The 22,354-nt window shown below is 38.5% G+C and overlaps 2 protein-coding genes across 2 annotated transcripts in view; one reads left to right on the top strand and one right to left on the bottom strand.

Moving 5' to 3' along the window:
* The window catches only part of LOC138309486 (small subunit processome component 20 homolog), a 114,689-nt gene extending 99,508 nt beyond the window's left edge, over positions 1–15,181 (top strand). Inside the window, exons 61-69 of the mRNA XM_069250732.1 lie at positions 3,302–3,421; positions 5,787–5,849; positions 6,632–6,816; positions 6,996–7,071; positions 10,705–10,920; positions 11,202–11,459; positions 11,800–11,926; positions 12,376–12,521; positions 14,265–15,181. Of these exons, the coding sequence (XP_069106833.1) occupies positions 3,302–3,421; positions 5,787–5,849; positions 6,632–6,816; positions 6,996–7,071; positions 10,705–10,920; positions 11,202–11,459; positions 11,800–11,926; positions 12,376–12,521; positions 14,265–14,411 (1,338 nt within the window). The 3' untranslated portion in view covers positions 14,412–15,181. The remainder of the gene's footprint in view (positions 1–3,301; positions 3,422–5,786; positions 5,850–6,631; positions 6,817–6,995; positions 7,072–10,704; positions 10,921–11,201; positions 11,460–11,799; positions 11,927–12,375; positions 12,522–14,264) is intronic.
* A 3,432-nt stretch (positions 15,182–18,613) lies between these two features.
* On the bottom strand, positions 18,614–19,918 carry LOC138309399 (uncharacterized). Its single transcript, XM_069250622.1, has one exon. It carries the CDS (start codon positions 19,916–19,918, stop codon positions 18,614–18,616), a length of 1,305 nt encoding a protein of 434 aa, XP_069106723.1.
* Positions 19,919–22,354: the final 2,436 nt, after the last annotated feature.

Genomic DNA, 22,354 nt, shown 5'->3' with positions numbered 1-22,354 from the left:
CAATGCCACCCACTCATACCCTCCACTACCAAGCTATATACAGCACCACTCAGCACCTATCAACACTTACCACTTTACAATGCCACCCACTCATACCCTCCACTACCAAGCTATATACTGCACCACTCAGCACCTATCAACACTTACCACTTTACATTGCCACCCACTCATACCCTCCACTACCAAGCTATATACTGCACAACTCAGCACCTATCAATACTTACCACTTTACAATGCCACCCACTCATACCCTCCACTACCAAGCTATATACAGCACTACTCAGCACCTATCAACACTTACCACTTTACATTGCCACCCACTCATACCCTCCACTACCAAGTTATATACAGCACCACTCAGCACCTATCAACACTTACCACTTTACAATGCCACCCACTCGTACCCTCCACTACCAAGTTATAAACAGCACCACTCAGCACCTATCAACACTTACCACTTTACATTGCCACCCACTCGTACCCTCCACTACCAAGTTATAGACAGCACCACTCAGCACCTATCAACACTTACCACTTTACAATGCCACCCACTCGTACCCTCCACTACCAAGCTATAGACAGCACCACTCAGCACCTATCAACACTTACCACTTTACATTGCCACCCACTCATACCCTCCACTACCAAGTTATATACAGCACCACTCAGCACCTATCAAAACTTACCACTTTACATTGCCACCCACTCCTACCCTCCACTACCAAGCTATAGACAGCACCACTCCGCACCTATCAACACTTACCACTTTACATTGCCGCCCACTCGTACCCTCCACTTCCAAGTTATATACAGCACCACTCAGCACCTATCAACACTTACCACTTTACAATGCCATCCACTCGTACCCTCCACTACCAAGCTATATACTGCACCACTCAGCACCTATCAACACTTACCACTTTACAATGCCATCTACTCAAACCGAACACTACCAAGCTATATACAGCACTACTCAGCACCTATCAACACTTACCACTTTACAATGCCACCCACTCGTACCCTCCACTACCAAGCTATATACAGCACCACTCATCACCTATCAACACTTACCACTTTACATTGCCACCCACTCGTACCCTCCATTACCAAGCTATATACAGCACTACTCAGCACCTATCAACACTTACCACTTTACAATGCCATCTACTCATACCCTCCACTACCAAGCTATATACTGCACCACTCAGCACCTATCAACACTTACCACTTTACATTGCCACCCACTCGTACCCTCCACTACCAAACTATATACAGCACCACTCAGCACCTATCAACACTTTACAATGCCATCTACTTGTACCCTCCACTGCCAAGCTATATACAGCACCACTCAGCACCTATCAACACTTACCACTTTACAATGCCATCTACTCACACCGAACACTACCAAGCTATATACAGCACCACTCAGCACCTATCAATACTTACCACTTTACAATGCCATCTACTCATACCCTCCACTACCAAGTTATATACTGCACCATTCAGCACCTATCAACACTTACCACTTTACAATGCCACCCACTCATACCCTCCACTACCAAGCTATATACAGCACCACTCAGCACCTATCAACACTTACCACTTTACAATGCCATCTACTCACACCGAACACTACCAAGCTATATACAGCACCACTCAGCACCTATCAACACTTTCCACTTTACAATGCCATCTACTCATACCCTCCACTACCAAGTTATATACTGCACCATTCAGCACCTATCAACACTTACCACTTTACAATGCCATCCACTCGTACCCTCCACTACCAAGCTATATACAGCACCACTCAGCACCTATCAACACTTACCACTTTACAATGCCACCCACTCAAAAAATACCCTCCACTACCAAGCTATATACAGCACCACTCAGCACCTATCAACACTTACCACTTTACAATGCCACCCACTCAAAAAATACCCTCCACTACCAAGCTATATACAGCACCACTCAACACCTATCAACACTTACCACTTTACAATGCCACCCACTCAAAAAATACCCTCCACTACCAAGCTATATACAGCACCACTCAGCACCTATCAACCCTTACCTCTTTACATTGCCACCCACTCGTACCCTCCACTACCAAACTATATACAGCACCACTCAGCACCTATCAACACTTACCACTTTACAATGCCTTCTACTCACACCGAACACTACCAAGCTATATACAGCACCACTCAGCACCACTCAGCACCTATCAACACTTTCCACTTTACAATGCTACCCACTCATACCCTCCACTACCAAACTATAAAAAGCACCACTCATCAACACTTACCACTTTACATTTTCACCCACTCGTACCCTCCACTACCAAGCTATATACAGAACCACTCAGCACCTATCAACACTTACCACTTTACAATGCCATCTACTCACACCGAACACTACCAAACTATATACAGCACCACTCAGCACCTATCAACACTTACCACTTTACATTGCCACCCACTCATACCCTCCACTACCAAGCTATATACAGCACTACTCAGCACCTATCAACACTTACCTCTTTACAATGCTACCCACTCGTACCCTCCACTACCAAGCGATATACAGCACCACTCAGCACCTATCAACACTAGGGCTGGGTATTGGAAGGTCTAAAACGATACGATACGTATTGACAATACACTGAAACAATACACGATACGTATTGACGATATACTGGACCTCTTTTTTCAAATTCAGTTGAACATTGTGTTTTGAATATTGTGACAATAAAAGACAATTTTGATAAATATTCTATAACCTGGCAAAAATCTACCAAACATTTGATTTGGTTCACCATCTGTGTTGATTAATTTCTGTCAATTCGTATTCTTAGTTATGAAAAGGCATTTATAATCCATCTAGGTAACACAGATGCTTTAAACACTTCCTTTTGATTGAAATGCTCTTACTTGAATGATATTTTAGAATAAATTTTGTTTGAATTTCCTCTTTCTACATTGAAAAAAGTAGGTTGGGTTGTTAAAACGATACAGAGATATACAGCATGTTTGGGTATCGATATTCGATACGCTTTTGAAAACCGATACGTATCGGTATATCGATATATTGATCCAGCCCTAATCAACACTTACCTCTTTACAATGCTACTCACTCGTACCCTCCACTACCAAGCTATATACAGCACCTATCAACATTTACCACTTTACAATGCTACCCACTCGTACCCAGCACCACCTGACATCAACGGACACTATCCAGCTACTCCCTAAATGCTTTTATATTAAGATAGTTTACTTTTCTTCATTTACAGACTATATTGATCAAGCATGCAGGTTTCTTCTTTGTACCATTGTCTGTTGCCATGGTAAATGATGAGTCACTAAAATGTCGCAAGCTCACAGGTTTGGCTGTCAAACTTTTACTGGAGAAGGTGAGTTATTGGATGGGGACTGGCGTTTATTATTTGAAGGGTACATCCAACCTAAGTAATATGTGTAGCTCTTCAGAGAGTGTTTTTGAAATAAATTATTTCTGTCAGTGTTCTCATCTCTTTTATTATGTGCGCCGTGCGTCATGCGTAAGACTATTTATACAAAAGCCTACTCCTCCTAAACCCTTGAGCAGATTACATCCATAATTGGTGTGAAACATCATTGGGGAAGAACAATCATATTTATATAAATGAGCCTGGTCCGACCCATAGGGGCTGAGGGGTGGGGCCCCAAAAGGGCAAATTTTCTTAATTTAAGCTTTAAAATCCTACTCCTCCTTCATCCTTGAATGGATTTCATCTATATTTGGTGTAAAATATCATTGTGGAAGGACAATCATATTTTATATAAATGAGCCTGGTCCGAAACCTTGGGGCTGAGGAATGGGGCCCCAAAATGGCAAATTTTCTTAATTTTAGCTTTAAAATCCTACTCCTCCTTCATCCTTGGATGGATTTCATCCATATTTAGTGTGAAACATCATTGGGGATGGACAATCATATATTGTATAAATGAACCTGGTTCTACCCCTAGGGGCTGAGGGGTGGGGCCCCAAAAGGGCAAATTTTCTTAATTTTAGCTTTTAAATCCTACTCCTCCTTCATCCTTGGGTGGATTTCATCCATATTTGGTGTGAAACATCATTGGGGAAGGACAGTCATATTTTATATAAATGAGCCTGGTCCGACCCCTAGGGGCACAGGGGCGGGGCTCCAAAAGGGCAAATTTTCTTAATTTAAGCTTTAAAATCCTACTCCTTCATCCTTGAATGGATTTCATCCATATTTGGTGTGAAACATCATTTGGGAAGGACAATCATATTTTATATAAATTGATAGATCCGACCCCTAGGGGCAGAGGGGCGGGGCTCCAAAAGGGGAAATTTTCTTAATTTAAGCTTTAAAATCCTACTCCTTCATCCTTGAATGGATTTCATCCATATTTGGTGTGAAACATCATTTGGGAAGGACAATCATATTTTATATAAATTGATAGATCCGACCCCTAGGGGCAGAGGGGCGGGGCTCCAAAAGAGGAAATTTTCTTAATTTAAGTTAGATCCTACTCCTCCTTCATCCTTGGATGGATTTCATCCATATTTGGTGTGAAACATCATTGGGGAAGGACAATCATATTTTATATAAATGAGCCTGGTCCGACCCCTAGGGGCACAGGGGCGGGACTCAAAAAGGGCAAATTTTCTTAATTTAAGCTTTAAAATCCTACTCCTCTTTCATCCTTGAACGGATTTTATCCATATTTGTGTGAAACATCATTGGGGAAGGACAATCATATTTTATATAAATGAGCCTGGTCCAACCCCTAGGGGCTGAGGGGTGGGGTCTAAAAGGGCAAATTTTCTTAATTTTAGCTTTAAAATCCTACTCCTCCTTCATCCTTGAATGGATTTCATCTATATTTAGTGTAAAATATCTTTGGGGAAGGACAATCATATTTTATATAAATGAGATAGGTCCAACCCCTAGGGGCAGAGGGGCGGGGCCCAAAAAGGGGAAATTTTCTCAATTTAAGCCCTACTCCTCCTTCATCCTTGGATGAATTTCATCCATATTTGGTGTGAAACATCATTGGGGAAGGACAATCATATTTTATATAAATGAGTCTGGTCCAACCCCTAGGGGCTGAGGTGTGGGGCCCCAAAAGGGCAAATTTTCTTAATTTTAGCTAGCCCACTTCCTGTTTTCAGATTTCGGTCTCCGATCTCAATGAAAATTGATCTATAGGGGTTTAAATTGATGCCGAACAACATGCAAACATTTTCATAAAAATTTTGGTATTCCAAGATGGCCCCTGGCCCACTTTCTGTTTTCAGGTTTCATTCTCCTATTTCAAGGAAAATTGGTCTATAGGGGTTTTAATTGATTCAGAAAGGGGAACTTTAGGTGAGGACAATCATATTTTATAAAGGACCAAGCTAAGACCCATGGGGATAGTATGGCGGATGTCCAAAATGGAAGCTTTGCTGAAATTTGGCTTTAAAATCTGACTCCTCCTTATATTAATCCGTGAATGGGTTACAACCATATATGGATGAAGGGCTGCCAAGTTTGTTCAACAAATGACATTTACCTATTTCAGAAACTTACATATTCAACTAAGGAGTTCCTTGTATTGTTTATATTAATCGTTAACCAATACTTTATACTGTGACTTTGTTGTTTTGTGCAATGAGTCAGATGACCGTTAAGGCCCATGGGCCTCTTGTTATCAGACAGTTGATAGGAAGTTAGCTGTAAAATCACCTTGTCTTTAAGTTAGCTCATTCTGTATTTTATTTTCCAGTTGGATCATAACAGTAGAAATAACCTGTTTTCTATTGCCTTGAAGTGGTACAAGGATGAGAAGGTAGGAGTCCTATATCTGTAACATGGCTAGTGATTAATGTGTATCAACCTACAGGGTTCTCAATTTATGTCCCCAAATAGAATTATCAGTCCTAAGCATGTAAATCAGATAAACAAATATCTTGTATTACACTGGAAACTATATTTTTAGGTCATCTGACCCAAAGGGTCAGGATGACCTATAGCCGTCATGTTTTGTCCGTCGTCCTCGGTGCGCCGTGCATTAACTTTTCACATTTTGAACTTCTTATCAAGTTCTACAAGTGCTATTTAGCTGAAACCTGAAATGATCCTGACATGATCCAGACCAAGTGTTGTTATTTTTCGTGTCGATCCAAAATTCAAGATGGCCGTCACAGCCACCATCTTGAAAACACAATTTGAACTTCTTATGTTCTACTGGTGTGATTCGGCTGTAACTTGCATCAAATGATCCTGACATGATCCCAACCAAGTGTTGTTATTCTTTTACGGGTCCATCTGAAATCCAAGATGGCTGCTCAGCTGTCATCTTAAAAACACATTTTGAACTTTTTATACCAGAGCAATTCAGCTGAAACTTGCCTGGATTGATCCTGATAAGATCTTGTCAAAGTGTTGTTACATCTCTGGTTGATCCCAAATCGAAGATGACTACCATGACACCCTATCTAATTGATTTCCTACATGACTACATGCCAGGGAAGTCAGATGACGGTTTAGGCGCTTGGGCCTCTTTTTATATATTATCAATGTAAAGACTTTTTGAGATAAACTTGAAGAACAAGATCTTGTCTGTTTTAGTTACAGCACCGATCGCTCGGTGCCCAGTTATGTGGTCTGTTTGTGGAAGTGGAAGCAGGGCAGTTTGAGCGCCACCTTGTGGAAGTTTTACAAGTTACAAAGCTCCATCTCCAGCCAAGTCGATATGAAAAAGTAATTATAAATCCTACTGTTATATCATTTATTACTGTAACTCAGTATTCTCAGTATATTTATTGAATCATTGAATTGTATAGGATGGCACATGCAGTGTTGAAAGAGATAATTTATAAAATACCATGAGTCTTACTATCTCTAAAGCCTGACTTAGTTTTCTCCCAGTATGTACATGGTCTGCTGAATTCAAACACTTCAGCTGAATTCAAACACTTCATATGTGTTCTAGGTGTGAGGACGTGCACTGCCCTCCAAAAGTTGTGTTACACATGCATGTTACAAATATACATAAAATACAGAAACAGGTAAACCTTGTTAATACAGACATCAGTATACATATATTATTTATCAATTTACTTATCTTCTCTAACTCATTCATTGCTTTTTGAGAGTTTCCTCAGAGATTAAATGGTAGCAAATTTTAACATTATGTAACAGAATTTTGATATTTCCTAAAACTGATATTTTCTGTGTGTAGACTTGAGATTATGCTATAACTGATGTTTTCTGTGTGTAGACTATGCTATAACTGATGTTTTCTGTGTGTAGACTTGAGATTATGTTATAACTGATGTTTCTGTGTGTAGACTTGAGATTATGTTATAACTGATGTTTTCTGTGTGTTAGCCTAGAGATTGCTAGAACTGATTATATAATGGACTGATGTTTTCTGTGTGTAGACTATAGATTATGCTATAACTGATGTTTTCTGTGTGTAGACTTGAGATTATGCTATAACTGATGTTTTCTGTGTGTAGACTTGAGATTATGCTATAACTGATGTTTCTGTGTGTGACTTGAGATTATGCTATAACTGATGTTTTCTGTGTGTAGACTAGAGATTATGCTATAACTGATGTTTTCTGTGTGTAGACTATGCTATAATGATGTTTTCTGTGTGTAGACTTGAGATTATGCTATAACTGATGTTTTCTGTGTGTAGACTATGAACTGATTTTATGCTATAACTGATGATTTGCTGATGTTTTCTGTGTGTAGACTATGCTATAACTGATGTTTTCTGTGTGTAGACTTGAGATTATGCTATAACTGATGTTTTCTGTGTGTAGACTTGAGATTATGTTATAACTGATGTTTTCTGTGTGTAGACTAGAGATTATGCTAGAACTGATGTTTTCTGTGTGTAGACTATGATATAACTGATGTTTTCTTGTGTGTAGACTTGAGATTATGCTATAACTGATGTTTTCTGTGTGTAGACTATGATATATAACTGATGTTTTCTGTGTGTAGTAGCCTTGAGATTATGTTATAACTGATGTTTTCTGTGTGTAGACTATGATATAACTGATATTTATTTTGTGTTGACTTGAGATTATGCTATAACCGATGTTTTCTGTGTGTAGACTATGATATAACTGATGTTTTCTGTGTGTAGCCTTGAGATTATGTTATAACTGATGTTTTCTGTGTGTAGACTATGATATAACTGATGTTTTCTGTGTGTAGACTTGAGATTATGTTATAACTGATGTTTTCTATGTGTAGACTATGATATAACTGATGTTTTCTGTGTGTAGCCTTGAGATTATGTTATAACTGATGTTTTCTGTGTGTAGACTATGATATAACTGATGTTTTCTGTGTGTAGACTTGAGATTATGTTATAACTGATGTTTTCTGTGTGTAGACTATGATATAACTGATGTTTTCTGTGTGTAGCCTTGAGATTATGTTATAACTGATGTTTTCTGTGTGTAGAATAAGATTAATAACTGATGTTATCTGTTGTTATAGGTAGACTATGAAATAACTGATGTTTTCTGAGTGAGATATAACGATTTTTTTCTATTGATAGACTATGATATAACTGATGTTTTTCTGTTGACTAGATTTGCTATAAACTGGATGCCGTTGTGTAGACTATGTTTTTCTGTGTGTAGTGTCTGGGGTTAGTAATAACATGTTCATCTGACCCGAAGGGTCAGGATGACCTATTCATCATGTTTCGTCCGTCGTCGTGCGACTATCCGCCGTCCTCGTGCCGTTTAACTTCACATTTTGAACTTTTCTCAAGTTCTATCGTGCGATTTGACTGAAACTTGCACTAAACCATCCTGACATGGGTCCCGATAAAGTGATGTTATTTTCAGGTCGATTCGAAATCCAAGATGGCCGCCACAGCCGCCATCTTGAAAACACATTTTGAACTTCTTCTCAAGTTCTACCGGTGCGATTTGGCTGAAACTTGCATGAAATGATCCTGACATGGTCCCGACAAAGTGTTGTTATTTTTCGGGTCGATCCGAAATCCAAGATGGCCGTCACAGCCGCCATCTTGAAAACACATTTTGAACTTCTTCTCAAGTTCTACCGGTGCGACTTGGCTGAAACTTGCGCAAAACAATCCTGACGTTGTCCCGACAAAGTGTTGTTATTTTTCGGGTCGATCCAAAATCAAGATGGCCGCCACAGCCGCCATCTTGAAAACACATTTTGAACTTCTTCTCAAGTTCTACCAGTGCGATTTGGCCCGAAACTTGCATGAAATGATCCTGACATGGTCACCCATAAAGTGTTGGTATTTTTCGGATCGATCCGAAAATCCAAGATGGCCGCCACAGCCGCCATCTTGAAAACACATTTTTAACTTCTTCTCAAGTTCTCCGAGTGCGATTTGGCTGAAACTTGCATGAAATGATCCTGACATGGTCCCGACAAAGTGCTGTTATTTTTCGGGTCAATCCAATATCCAAGATGGCCGCCACAGCCGCCATCTTGAAAACACTTTTTAACTTCTTCTCAAGTTCTACGAGTGTGATTTGGCTGAAACTTGCATGAAATGATCCTGACATGGTCCCGACAAAGTGCTGTTATTTTTCGGGGTCGATCCGAAATCCAAGATGGCCGCCACAGCCGCCATCTTGAAAACACATTTTGAACTTCTTCTCAAGTTCTACCGGTGCGATTTGGCTTATACTTGCATGAAGTGATCCTGACATGGTCCCGACAAAGTTTGTTATTTTTTGGGTCGATCTGAAATCCAAGATGGCCCGCCACAGCGCCATCTTGAAAACACATTTTGAACTTCTTCTCATGTTCTACTGTGTGCGATTTGGCTGATGGGAAACTTGCATGTTTTCTGTGTGTAGACTTGACATATGTTATACCTGAAAAGTGTTTATTATTTTTCGGGTCGATATTAGTCTGATGTTTCCAAGATGGGCCGCCTTGAGATTGTTATAAACCTGATGTTTCATTTTGTAGACTTCATGATTAAACTCAAGTTCTACTGTGTGTAGATTTGGCTTGAAACTTGCTGAAATGATCCTGACATGTAGTCCCGACAAGAGTGTTGTGATTTCTTTTTGGGTCGATCCGAAATCCAAGATGTGCGCGTCACATGACGCCATCTTGAAACTCACATTTTGAACTTCTGTCTCAAGTTCTACCGGTCGCGATTTGGGCTGATACTTGCATGAAGTGATCCTGACATGGTCCCGGACAAAGTGTTGTTAGTTTTTGGGTCGATCTGAAAATCCAAGATGGCCGCCAAGCACGCCATCTTGAAAACCCACATTTGAACTTCTTCTCAAGTTCTACCGGTGCGATTGGCCGAAACTTGCTATGAAATGATTAAGGCGATTTGGCCGAAACTTGCATGAAATGATCCTGATTTTTGGGTTATTTTTCAAATCGATCCGAAATCCAAGATGGCCGCCAGAAAACCACATTTTTAACTTCTTCCTCAAGTTCTACCGGCTGACGATTTGGCTGAAACTGATGAAATGATCCTGAAGGTCCCGACAAAGTGGGCCTCTTGTTTTGTTTTGTTTTTTTTGACATATATAGATTTCTTTTCTATCACTTTATTTGCCTTTCATCCAGTCAATTTACTCAGGTCATATTTTAGTACGGGTATCACAATAAAGTGAAATTAAAGATTGTTTGTGACATCATAAAGAGGTAAAGCCTAGCTCGATCATCCTGGGGAAGTTTGCATTGAGATAGTGGGCTATGTGTCTTCCACAGAGTACACCCAGAAACACCTAACACACCCACACAACTGGGTACGACTCGCCGCCGCCCAGATGTTTGGTCTCCTGTTTGCCTCCTGGCAACCACAGGAAATTGTATCAGAGGACGACGATGAGGATAATGATGATTACTTGAGGGATGATATGAAGAATAAGGTAAGAGATCAGTGATAGACCTATAACCTGTATTATTGGGAGACAAGAGATATGAGATTTTTGATAGTTGTGTAACAGGACGAGAGTAGTGTGCCGATAGTTGGAATCAAACTCACAACCCCAGATTTACTCCACAGATTAGATTTGTGATGACATGGATACTCCGTGATTTTACTCATAGCATCATACACCTCCAGAGTATTGCCTTTTATCACAGATATTTTGCTTAGAATAAAAGTAAGACAATATGTTAAAGATCGTGATGACCATTTGTATTTCAGATGGAGACACTAGCTGTTTCTTTTGTACAACAACTACAATCACAGTTCCTATCTGAAGAAATGGCTGGCCAAATCATCAAAAACCTGATCTTCATCAGTCGAGTGGCTAAACTAGCTACAGAAACCGAGCCTGAGGAGATGTCTGATCCAGAGGGTTCAGACTTCAAAGGGAAACGACTCTCTCTACCTTGGCTAGTTAGGAAGATGGTGAGAGAGGCCAATCATGAGAACATCAACAATAGCAAGGTCACCATCAAGGTTAGTTCATACATCTTATTGAAATTGTTACTGTAGATGTTCATTGTTGAAATTTGGTTTGTCATGGTAACTGTATCACTATACACAGGTAAATAAATCCTTAGCTTTTGGATCAATTCCGTCAAACTTGATCAATTGCTGTAACATATGGATGTCTATAATTTGACCCGTTACATTTCAATGTTTTCCTGAATTCAATGTCATCAGAAGGATATTGACTGGAATCTTAAGCAAGTCACTGATGTTCCTATTACCTGGTTGTTATTAACATTGACCAATGTATAGTCTTAATTGACTTTGATATTGACAGGGTTTTATTACTTATGGTTTGTTTATTCAGAGATCCAGTGTATTTAAATGGATGGCTGCTGTCAGCCTTGACCTTGGAGCAGAGCTGCTGCCATCTGTGGCCCATATCATGATTCCCCCATTACAAAGGGAGATACACGATGCATCAGGATTAGCAGGTAAAGCCAATATTTGTAGAATTTTTATTACCATATTCGACCCAATAAGCTCCTGTATTCCTGTAAGCACTCTTCCCCTTTTGAGGCATCATTTTTACTTACCTTACTAAGCAATAAATTTTTAAAGGCTAATGGTTCTAATTAAAAATGGTACAAAATGGTGTCAGTGATTTATCCAATATATTTAATTGATATTATTTTCACGGATATCTCTCTATTTCTGCTACATAGTTTGACAGATTGTTTAGATTTTTTTTTTTCATTTTCTAGTACATGATTTCACATTTTATCAATTTCATTGTACTGTAGTAAAGTTTCTAACCCACTTGTACGAGATTCATGTAGATATTATTTTCCAGATTTAGTTAAGATTTAAAACTGCAATAAAACTATATTTATAAACAAAAAAAAATTCATTTAGAAAAAAAATCTTGTGATTTTGTGTTTAGACCCAGCCATTAAGACGTTAGCCCAGGAGGTACTGGACCTGCTGAAGAAGGTGCTAGGAGTGGAACAGTTTACAGAAGTCTACGCCAATGTACAGAGGAAACGTATGGTCATCAAAGAAACGAGGAAACGTCAGAAAGCTGTTGAGGTACGCTGCATGATGATTACTGAAGTTCTTTGTATTATGATGCTTGTAGTATTCCCGCTTCCTTATCGGAACTTTTCCCTTTCGTTTATTCCAATTATGGAACAGATTCTTATTTCACACTGAATAGGCCTGATGAAGATTTAAGGGGGGAAAAATGTTTTAATTTGATATGTTCATTGTTGAAATTTGGTTTGTCATGGTAACTGTATCACTATACACAGGTAAATAAATCCTTAGCTTTTGGATCAATTCCGTCAAACTTGATCAATTGCTGTAACATATGGATGTCTATAATTTGACCCGTTACATTTCAATGTTTTCCTGAATTCAATGTCATCAGAAGGATATTGACTGGAATCTTAAGCAAGTCACTGATGTTCCTATTACCTGGTTTTTATTAACATTGACCAATGTATAGTCTTAATTGACTTTGATATTGACAGGGTTTTATTACTTATGGTTTGTTTATTCAGAGATCCAGTGTATTTAAATGGATGGCTGCTGTCAGCCTTGACCTTGGAGCAGAGCTGCTGCCATCTGTGGCCCATATCATGATTCCCCCATTACAAAGGGAGATACACGATGCATCAGGATTAGCAGGTAAAGCCAATATTTGTAGAATTTTTATTACCATATTCGACCCAATAAGCTCCTGTATTCCTGTAAGCACTCTTCCCCTTTTGAGGCATCATTTTTACTTACCTTACTAAGCAATAAATTTTTAAAGGCTAATGGTTCTAATTAAAAATGGTACAAAATGGTGTCAGTGATTTATCCAATATATTTAATTGATATTATTTTCACGGATATCTCTCTATTTCTGCTACATAGTTTGACAGATTGTTTAGATTTTTTTTTTTCATTTTCTAGTACATGATTTCACATTTTATCAATTTCATTGTACTGTAGTAAAGTTTCTAACCCACTTGTACGAGATTCATGTAGATATTATTTTCCAGATTTAGTTAAGATTTAAAACTGCAATAAAACTATATTTATAAACAAAAAAAAAATTCATTTAGAAAAAAAATCTCTTGTGATTTTGTGTTTAGACCCAGCCATTAAGACGTTAGCCCAGGAGGTACTGGACCTGCTGAAGAAGGTGCTAGGAGTGGAACAGTTTACAGAAGTCTACGCCAATGTACAGAGGAAACGTATGGTCATCAAAGAAACGAGGAAACGTCAGAAAGCTGTTGAGGTACGCTGCATGATGATTACTGAAGTTCTTTGTATTATGATGCTTGTAGTATTCCCGCTTCCTTATCGGAACTTTTCCCTTTCGTTTATTCCAATTATGGAACAGATTCTTATTTCACACTGAATAGGCCTGATGAAGATTTAAGGGGGAAAAATGTTTTAATTTGATTTCTAAAATTCACATTTTTATGGTCACTTATAGGCTGTTGTTTTCACAGGGATTTCATAGTGTTTTTTATTTGTGATTTCGGAGGACCTTGTTATGATGGTGAAAATTTGATCAGTAAGATATGAGAAATGATTGTGTTGTATATATCCTTTAAACTAAATCACAAAAGTTTTATATCTCTTAAATTTAATTTTCTTGTTTTTAGTTTAAAGCATGAACATTTTGACCCATAGAAATAACTCGATTTATATTTTAATTTTATATCAAATTGATTGATTAAAAAGCTTGCATGTTCCTTTTACATGATAGTTGTTGTTCATTTCACCAGTTTTGTTAGTTGTTATGCACTCAGCATGGAGTTATTTTTTCTTGGACAGGCTGTTTCTAACCCAGAGGTGGCTGCCAAAAGGAAAGTTAAAAAGAACTTGGCCAAACGTGATGCAAAAAAACGAAAAGCAGAGGGATTCCGGGTATCGAAGATTGTAAAGAAAAGAAAACGAGAGGACATAACTGTAGAAGGATGAAAATTGTTATCTGTGATAAAGTAACACAAAATTGGCAGACTGGTCTAGACTTTGAGAACAGCTTTAACTCAGGAGGTGTATGCATTCTGGGTGAAAATGAATTTTCTCTCGTTATAGCAGTGGATCGAACCATTGACTTTGATTCTTTGATAAAAAGAGTTATCCAAGACTTTGTGTCCAATAAGGTTGAACCAGATTCTTTGATCTGAAGACCATGTTATCAATATTATCCTTATTCTACAGATCACAGTGACCTTCTCCATGATAAGTCATAAGTATGGGAGGTTATGTAGGTCACGATGACCTGATCTATGATAAATTATAATTAAAGAAGGTTATGTAAATCAAAATCGTTTGTAGACTTCAAGGATTAGAAGGGAGACACAGACTGTATTGACAGTCTACAATGGATTGTGGTGTTTCCTTAACTCTCCTGACAATGAACTGGTTACAATTACCTGGTGTGGCAGCCAAATCAGAAGCTGAGAGGCTATAAGATGTTTGGTATGATTTTAAAGATCTACCAAGCTGATTCAATTAAAAATATGTGTATCTATTTGAGGTCCAAGGGCCAAATATGAACCATGACTCATTAAACTTACCCAAAATGACAGAGAAGTAAAAAAGTGGCACAGACCAGCTCGCTCCAGATAGATAAGAGATACAGGTCAAGTGGACCTTTTGTTCATTGTTAAATCTATATTGGATTTACTATTATATTGCAATGTTTGTTGATATGAAACAGAAATAAAATGATGACATAAAAATTATTCAGTTGTTGTGATATAAAAAAAATTCAGTTGTTGAATACTGAGCTATAATATTGACCAGTTATTAGTGAAAGCCTCTTGTCCAATGGTAATGTCATTCTTGTGTATACTGTTGTGTTTATCTTTCTTCTCTCCAAGCCTATAATCCAAAAATCCTAAATGCTTTCTTATTTTGACAAAATTTTGTAAGAGTCATAATATGTACAGCTTGCTATAATATAGATGTACTTGAGGCGAGTAATTTAAATTGATAATTTCAAACTCAGCCATAAAACTGCTGTCTTTCAGATAATTAATTTCATATTGACTATATTATCAATACATGCATTTATATCATTCCCAAGGGAAAACAAACAAAAGACTTTACATTTGTTAGAGCTAATGGCAATCAATAGTAATGATACAGTGATAAACGCTGGTGAGCCAATGTTGATATAAAATGATGTGTGTTTGAAAGGTGATAAAATCATGTCTTTATTATTAATGATTAAAAGCTAATTATGAGTGGCAGTGAGCAAAGGATGAATGTCCGAGAGCCAAGGATGAATGTCTGAGAGCAAAGAATGAATGTCAGAGAGCTGAAGGTGAATGTTAAAGAATCAACAATGTCAGTGAGCCAAGGATGAATATCCGAGAGCTAAGGATGAATGTCCGAGAGCAGAGGATGAATGTCAGAGAGCTGAAGGTGAATGTTAAAGAATCAACAATGTCAGTGAGCCAAGGATGAATATCCGAGAGCTAAGGATGAATGTCCGAGAGCAAAGAATGAATGTCAGAGAGCTGAAGGTGAATGTTAAAGAATCAACAATGTCAGTGAGCCAAGGATGAATATCCGAGAGCTAAGGATGAATGTCCGAGAGCAGAGGATGAATGTCCGAGAGGTGAGGTGAATGTCAGAGAACCAATAGTCTGGGGCCTTAGGGAAATCCGTGTGCATTTTCTGAAGAAAGTTAGCGACTATGTGTAATCTATTATACATGTGTCAGTATTGCAGAAAACGTATGCCTTGTCTCCAAACCCCGCGACAGTGGATTTTTATGACGTTATCAACATTTAACAGCTGAATCTGATACAAAATTCTGCATTAACTCCTAAAAAATGATAAAAATGATGTTTAATGACAACATAATTATGTATTGAATATTAAATTTAATGACGCTGAAAAGAACATTTAGGGACAAATTAGCATAAAAAAAGTTAGAATTGATTTTTAGCTCACCTGGCCCGAAGGGCCGGTGAGCTTATGTCATGGCGGGGCGTCCGTCGTCCGTCGTCCGTCGTCCGTCCGTCCGTCCGTCCGTCCGTCAACATTTCCTTTAAATTGCTACTAGTCATAGAGTACTGCATGGATTGTAACCAAATTTGGCCAGAAACATCCTTGGGGGAAGGGGAACAGAACTTGTATAAATTTTGGCTCTGACTCCCCGGGGGCAGGAGGGGCGGGGTCCAATAGGGGAAATGGAGGTAAATCCTATAAATCGCTACTTGTCCTAGAGTTCTGCATGGATTGTAACCAAATTTGGCCAGAAACATCCTTGGGGGAAGGGGAACAGAACTTGTATAAATTTTGGCTCTGACCCCCCGGGGGCAGGAGGGGCGGGGCCCAATAGGGGAAATAAAGGTAAATCCTATAAATCGCTACTTGTCCTAGAGTTCTGCATGGATTGTAACCAAATTTGGCCAGAAACATCCTTGGGGGAAGGGGAACAGAACTTGTATCAATTTTGGCTTTGACCCCCGGGGGGGGGGGGGGGTTGGCAGGAGGGGCGGGGCCCGATAAGGGAAATAGAGGTAAATCCTAAAAATCGCTACTTGTCCTAGAGTTTCTGCATGGATTGTACCTGTTACCTGTTACCTGTTACCTCTTCTTAGACACCGTAGTTAGCTGGTTCCAGCTAGTTGTGGCGCGTTTTGTTCATTTACTAAATAGTTGTCCGGTTGTGCCATATAAAAACTGGGGGTAAAACTTGCATGGTACTGAATTCCAGTGAGTGTTCAGTCGGTTTTTTAAACGAGTTCAGAGTAGGGGCTTCTACTACGAAGTTGGGAAGGGAGTTCCATGAATCTACCACTCGCCGACTAAATATACTTTGTGTGACTTTAGTCCTGCTCTGTTTCTTAAAGAGTTTTAAACTATTACCTCTAGTATTAGCTGAAGACATTGTAAATAGCTTATCTTTATCTAGTTTATCTATACCATTCAGAATTTTATAGACTCGATCACATCGTTCCTTTTACGTCTATATTCTAAGGTGGGAAGTCCCAACTTTTTTAAGTCTTGAATGGTATGGTAAATTTTCAATAGAGTGAACTCTTTTAGTGGCTCTACGTTGGACGTTTTCGTGAGCGATCTGATCTTTTTTTAGCAGTGGAGACCATACCTGGGTTGCATATTCTAAGTTAGGTCTAATTAGGCTTTTGTACAGGGTTAAGAACATAGTTATATCTATATAGACAAATGTCCTGAATATTAGACCCATTATGCGATTTCCTTTATTAACTGCTTGACTAACATGCTGACTAAATTTAAGTTTGTTGTCGAAAAGTACACCTAAATCTTTCTCACACTGTACCTTCTCTATTTGTTCACTTTGTGGGAAGGAATAATGCGTGTCTTGTTCTAGATTGCCTATATTGAGGTGTTTGCATTTTTTAGTGTTCAAGGCCATTTTCCAGTCTCTAGTCCAAATGACTACACTGTCTATGTCTGCTTGAAGTTCTTGAGACTCGGTGGGGTTGTTATTGTTTCTAAAAATTTTAGAGTCGTCAGCAAATAATTTTATGGTGCTATGTTGGACTACTTCGGGCAGGTCATTGATATATATCAGAAATAGAACAGGACCTAAGACACTACCTTGTGGTACACCACTGGTCACATCTACTAGTCCAGAAGTTTCACCATGAATAACAACTCGTTGCTGTAGATTGGATAAGAAGTCTTCTATCCACTTCAGTACTTTTCCAGTGATACCGTAACCCTTTAGTTTTTTAAGTAGATGTTTGTGAGGGACTTTATCAAAAGCTTTACTGAAGTCAATATAAATTGCGTCGACATTACTCCCTTTATCTATGGCTTCTGCCCAATGTTCAAGGACCTCCAATAGGTTGGTAGTACAACACGATTTACCAGATCTAAAGCCATGTTGTTGTTCTGTGAAGAGATGGTTCTCGTCCATATGAATTACGAGTTTGTCCCTAATGATTCTTTGGAGAATTTTGCCTGGGATTGAAGTCAGACTTATTGGACGGTAGTTCTCCACTTTGTTGTGGTTCCCACTCTTGTATAAAGGAGTCACATTAGCAATTCGCCAGTCGTCTGGAATTTTCCCTTCGTCTAAAGATTTCCTGAATATGATTTCCAAGGGTTGAGATATTTCATTTGAAGTTTCAACAAGAAGTTTAGGATGAAAGACGTCAGGCCCTGGAGATTTATTAGGGTTTAATTTCTTTATAGTTTTTTTCAATTAAACTCCTGTCGAATTCGATATCATGAAGTTCTGTTTGATATGGTCTCATTTGGAAGTGTGGTGGATCTTCACTTTCTGGTGGGTTAAAGACTGATCCAAAGTAGTTATTCAGCTCATTGGCGGTTTCATAGTGGTTAGTGGTGTGTGTACCATCCGCTTTTACCACGTTGGTTATAGACATTCCTGTTCGTGTTTTTTCTCCGACATATTTCCAAAAGAGCTTGCTGTTATCTTTGATGTCTTGCACTAGTTTCTTTTCAAAATGATAGTGTGAACGTCGTATCTGTCGTGTTGCAGTGTTCCTGGCTCTCTGATACACTTTAAAGTTACTTTCTGTTTTACAATGAAGGTATCGGACCCACTTCCGCCTTTTTTGTCGGATGGACTGCTTGGCTTCGTTGTCAAGATGGGGCTTCCAACGCTTCCTAACTGGGGATGTCTTGTTCACGGGTATTTTATCTTCAATTAGTTTAGTTATGGTTTCAACAAGAACATTCCATGCTTGGGTCGTTGACATGTCCTCAACTTGAATGATGTTTAGCCAGTTGACAGAGGTTAGTTCTTCGCGTATAGCGTCGTAATGCCCTTTGTGATAATTCCTCCTCTCCTGTTTAGTATGATTATCACTATGTGATACACTCAGTTTAAAAGACAATAAAATATGGTCACTCCTTCCGATACTTGAAAGATAGTTAACATCGTTGACAATCTGTTCATCGTTGCTAAAAACTAGATCCAGTATAGATGGATTTTGACCTTCCCTATATCTGGTAGGCTTATGGATATGTTGGTATAAAAAAGTGTCTCGAACACACTCCAAGAAACGAGTAGATATATGGTTTTCTGACGTACATGTTGTCCAGTCAGTCCAATTTATTTCAGGAAAGTTGAAATCTCCAGTGATCAGAATGTGTTTTGCGTTTCTAGTTGACATTTCTCTCATTAAGTTTGTTAGGTAGCTGAAATTCTCAGCTGTGCTGTTGGGGCTACGGTAGATATTCGCAATAAGTAGCTTGTCACCATTACTCAACTTGAGTTCAACAGCTAGGTACTCTTCAAAGGTTGTTGTAAATTTTACTTGCTGGACTGTCATTTGTTCCGAGATATAAATGGCTACTCCACGTCCTTCACTGTTGTTGGTGAAGCATCTAAATCCAGGTATTTTATAAAAACTGTTGTCCAGAGGTAATATCTTATTTTTTTGGTGGATTTCAGTGAGTAGGATTATACTGGGTAATGATTTTTCTACAAGTTCCTGAAGTTCATCCATCTTGCTAGTAGATAAAATGTCTACATTTGAATAAAATATGAGAAGGTCGTTAAAAGAATCACTATGTACAGTGGTAAAAACTATTCTCCTATTCTGCACTGCTAGGTTGCCCTGCTGTAGCGAACAATTGCATGTTTGGAGCATTCCCAAGGACAGTCTGATCAGGGTCGATGTCATGACAGGTGTCAAGATTATAATAGTGAGACTCAGAATATAGATTGTTATCCTGAAGATGGTGATTTATCCCGATAGGACTGAAAATCGGGAGACTGTGCCTTGTTGAGGACAAGTCTGTTGTGCTTTCTGTGTCCAATTCTAAGTGGGTGTGATGAAGCACCTTTGGTATTGTTTGACTAGTGTTAGGAAGTGGAGTCTTCTTAATCTTTTTTTCTTTGAATTCCTCTCGTTGTTGCCTAGTTTGGTCTCGTTTAATAGCAGCTTTTTTAAGGTGTGATGGACAGTTCTTAGAGATGTTCATAACGTTTTCTAGTATCTTTTTCCTCTGTTGCTTGTTCCCTAGAATTACTTTCAATGGTCTGGTTTTAGTTTCATCATATTTACCGAGTCGAAAGTGTGTAATTAACTCTAAATCTGCTATACCTATTTTCGAAGTCAGAAGTCGGATGTCATCTTCATCTTCTTTTTTCTTCTGTTGACCATCTCCTCTGGTTTTCTCAGGGATGTTGAATATGATTATATTTGTATTCCTTCTCCTTCTGTCATCTAATTCTCTCACTCTGCCATCAATGACTTTTTCAATATCTGATGATATTTCATTAACAGCTGTTAGGCGTACCTGTTCTATATCCTTAGATAGCTGTGATATTTTATCGTCATGCTCCATTTTTAGAGTGTGTACTTTGGTATTGAGCAAAGCGGTTTTGTTCTCTAAATTTGACAAGCGTCTGTTGTTTGTATCCTTGACTTCTGACAAAGTTCTGCTGATGTTGTTCAGAGTTGGTAGTGTGTTGGTGCATGCAAAGCATGACCATCTAAATCCTGGCATTTCTCCATCCGCGACTAAGTTCACAAACGCTTTCTTTAACGTTAGCGCATATAGGACAGAAGTTCAAGTTGCAACCACTACAGACTATAAACATTCTGGTTAAAAGTACCACCCAAATTTGGCCAGAAACATCCTTGGGGTTAACAGAATTCGTATAAATTTTGGCTTTGACCCCTTGGAGCAGAAAAAGTGGGGCCCAATAGGGGAATTAGAGGTTAATATTCAAATTCCTTCAGAAAATAAACAAAGAACTTGTACTCAGAACATTACTTGGCATTACAAACCAGGTGAGCGATACAGGCCCTCTGGGCCTCTTGTTATTTTTTGCAAAAATGCTCTCAAATGAGTAAAATTATAATGTTTCCCATTACGTTTTGTTTGTAACACATTCATCTGGTGTATGTGAAGAAATTGGGTCAAACTTTGTAACCAAATTCTACTAAAAAATTTTGAAAATCAAAAAATCTTTTCCCTACCCCCAAAAGTCTGTCTCCGATGTCCATCGTCTGTCATGCAACGTAAACCATTTATGTTATACTCTAAGCTTCTTCAAAACCACTGAAGCAAATTATATGTATTTTTACAGCCTAAAGCTCATCAAAGACCTTGTTAATTATATGGTTCCAACCCCCCACCCCCCACCCACCCAGGGAGCGGAGCGTAGCAGGCGTAGGGGGGGGGGGGGATAAGGAAGTAGTCAAATTCTTCTTAATATTTGGGGGAAATTCTGGAATCAAATATTCTTCTTAGATTAAACGGTCTCAAGATCCTTATAGTTTATAGATATAGTTTATGTAGGAAAAACACATTTTGCATAATGTGTTTATTTATATATTTCCATAAGAAATTAGGCATACTTGTCAGAACTAAGGACGTAATTAAAAGGGTCAAAATGACTTTAATTTCAAATTTAAAATTTCTTCTGCTAAACTCAAAGACATCATGGAATTAAATGCTCTTCATAGATTAAAGGGTCAAATTGATTAAAACATTTTTCCTTAGAGCAGTCTCCGAAGTTTCTTTTATATGATAATGATAATATTGCATACAAAGGTTTGATGCCCATTGTTTTGGGGTGGTTTTTTACAACCCCTAAAATAGGGGCCGGCAAACGTTGGCGTGCGAATATTTGCAATTATCTTATTATCTTGTAATAAGGGAACAGTGAGATATTTGCCTGATATACAAACGGAAACATAGGGAATTGTTGCTCGAAGCAGGAGGTCAAGCACAACAGTTTCATAGACGTCCCTACTACCGAGGTCCATGCTTTGACTGTCATCAAAAGTACCTAGTAATAATAATATGAAACGAATGGTTTATTACATGACTCAATAAAATAAATTTGGCTTTGAAATCGAAAACTTCATTATTAAGAATATAAAAAATATGCACTGCATCGATGGGAGTAAATGGTGTAACATAGGGAA

Source organism: Argopecten irradians, chromosome 1 (genome assembly GCF_041381155.1).
Source record: "Argopecten irradians isolate NY chromosome 1, Ai_NY, whole genome shotgun sequence".
Taxonomy (NCBI): Eukaryota; Metazoa; Mollusca; class Bivalvia; order Pectinida; family Pectinidae; genus Argopecten; species Argopecten irradians.
This window is presented reverse-complemented; position numbering and strand designations above follow the sequence as displayed.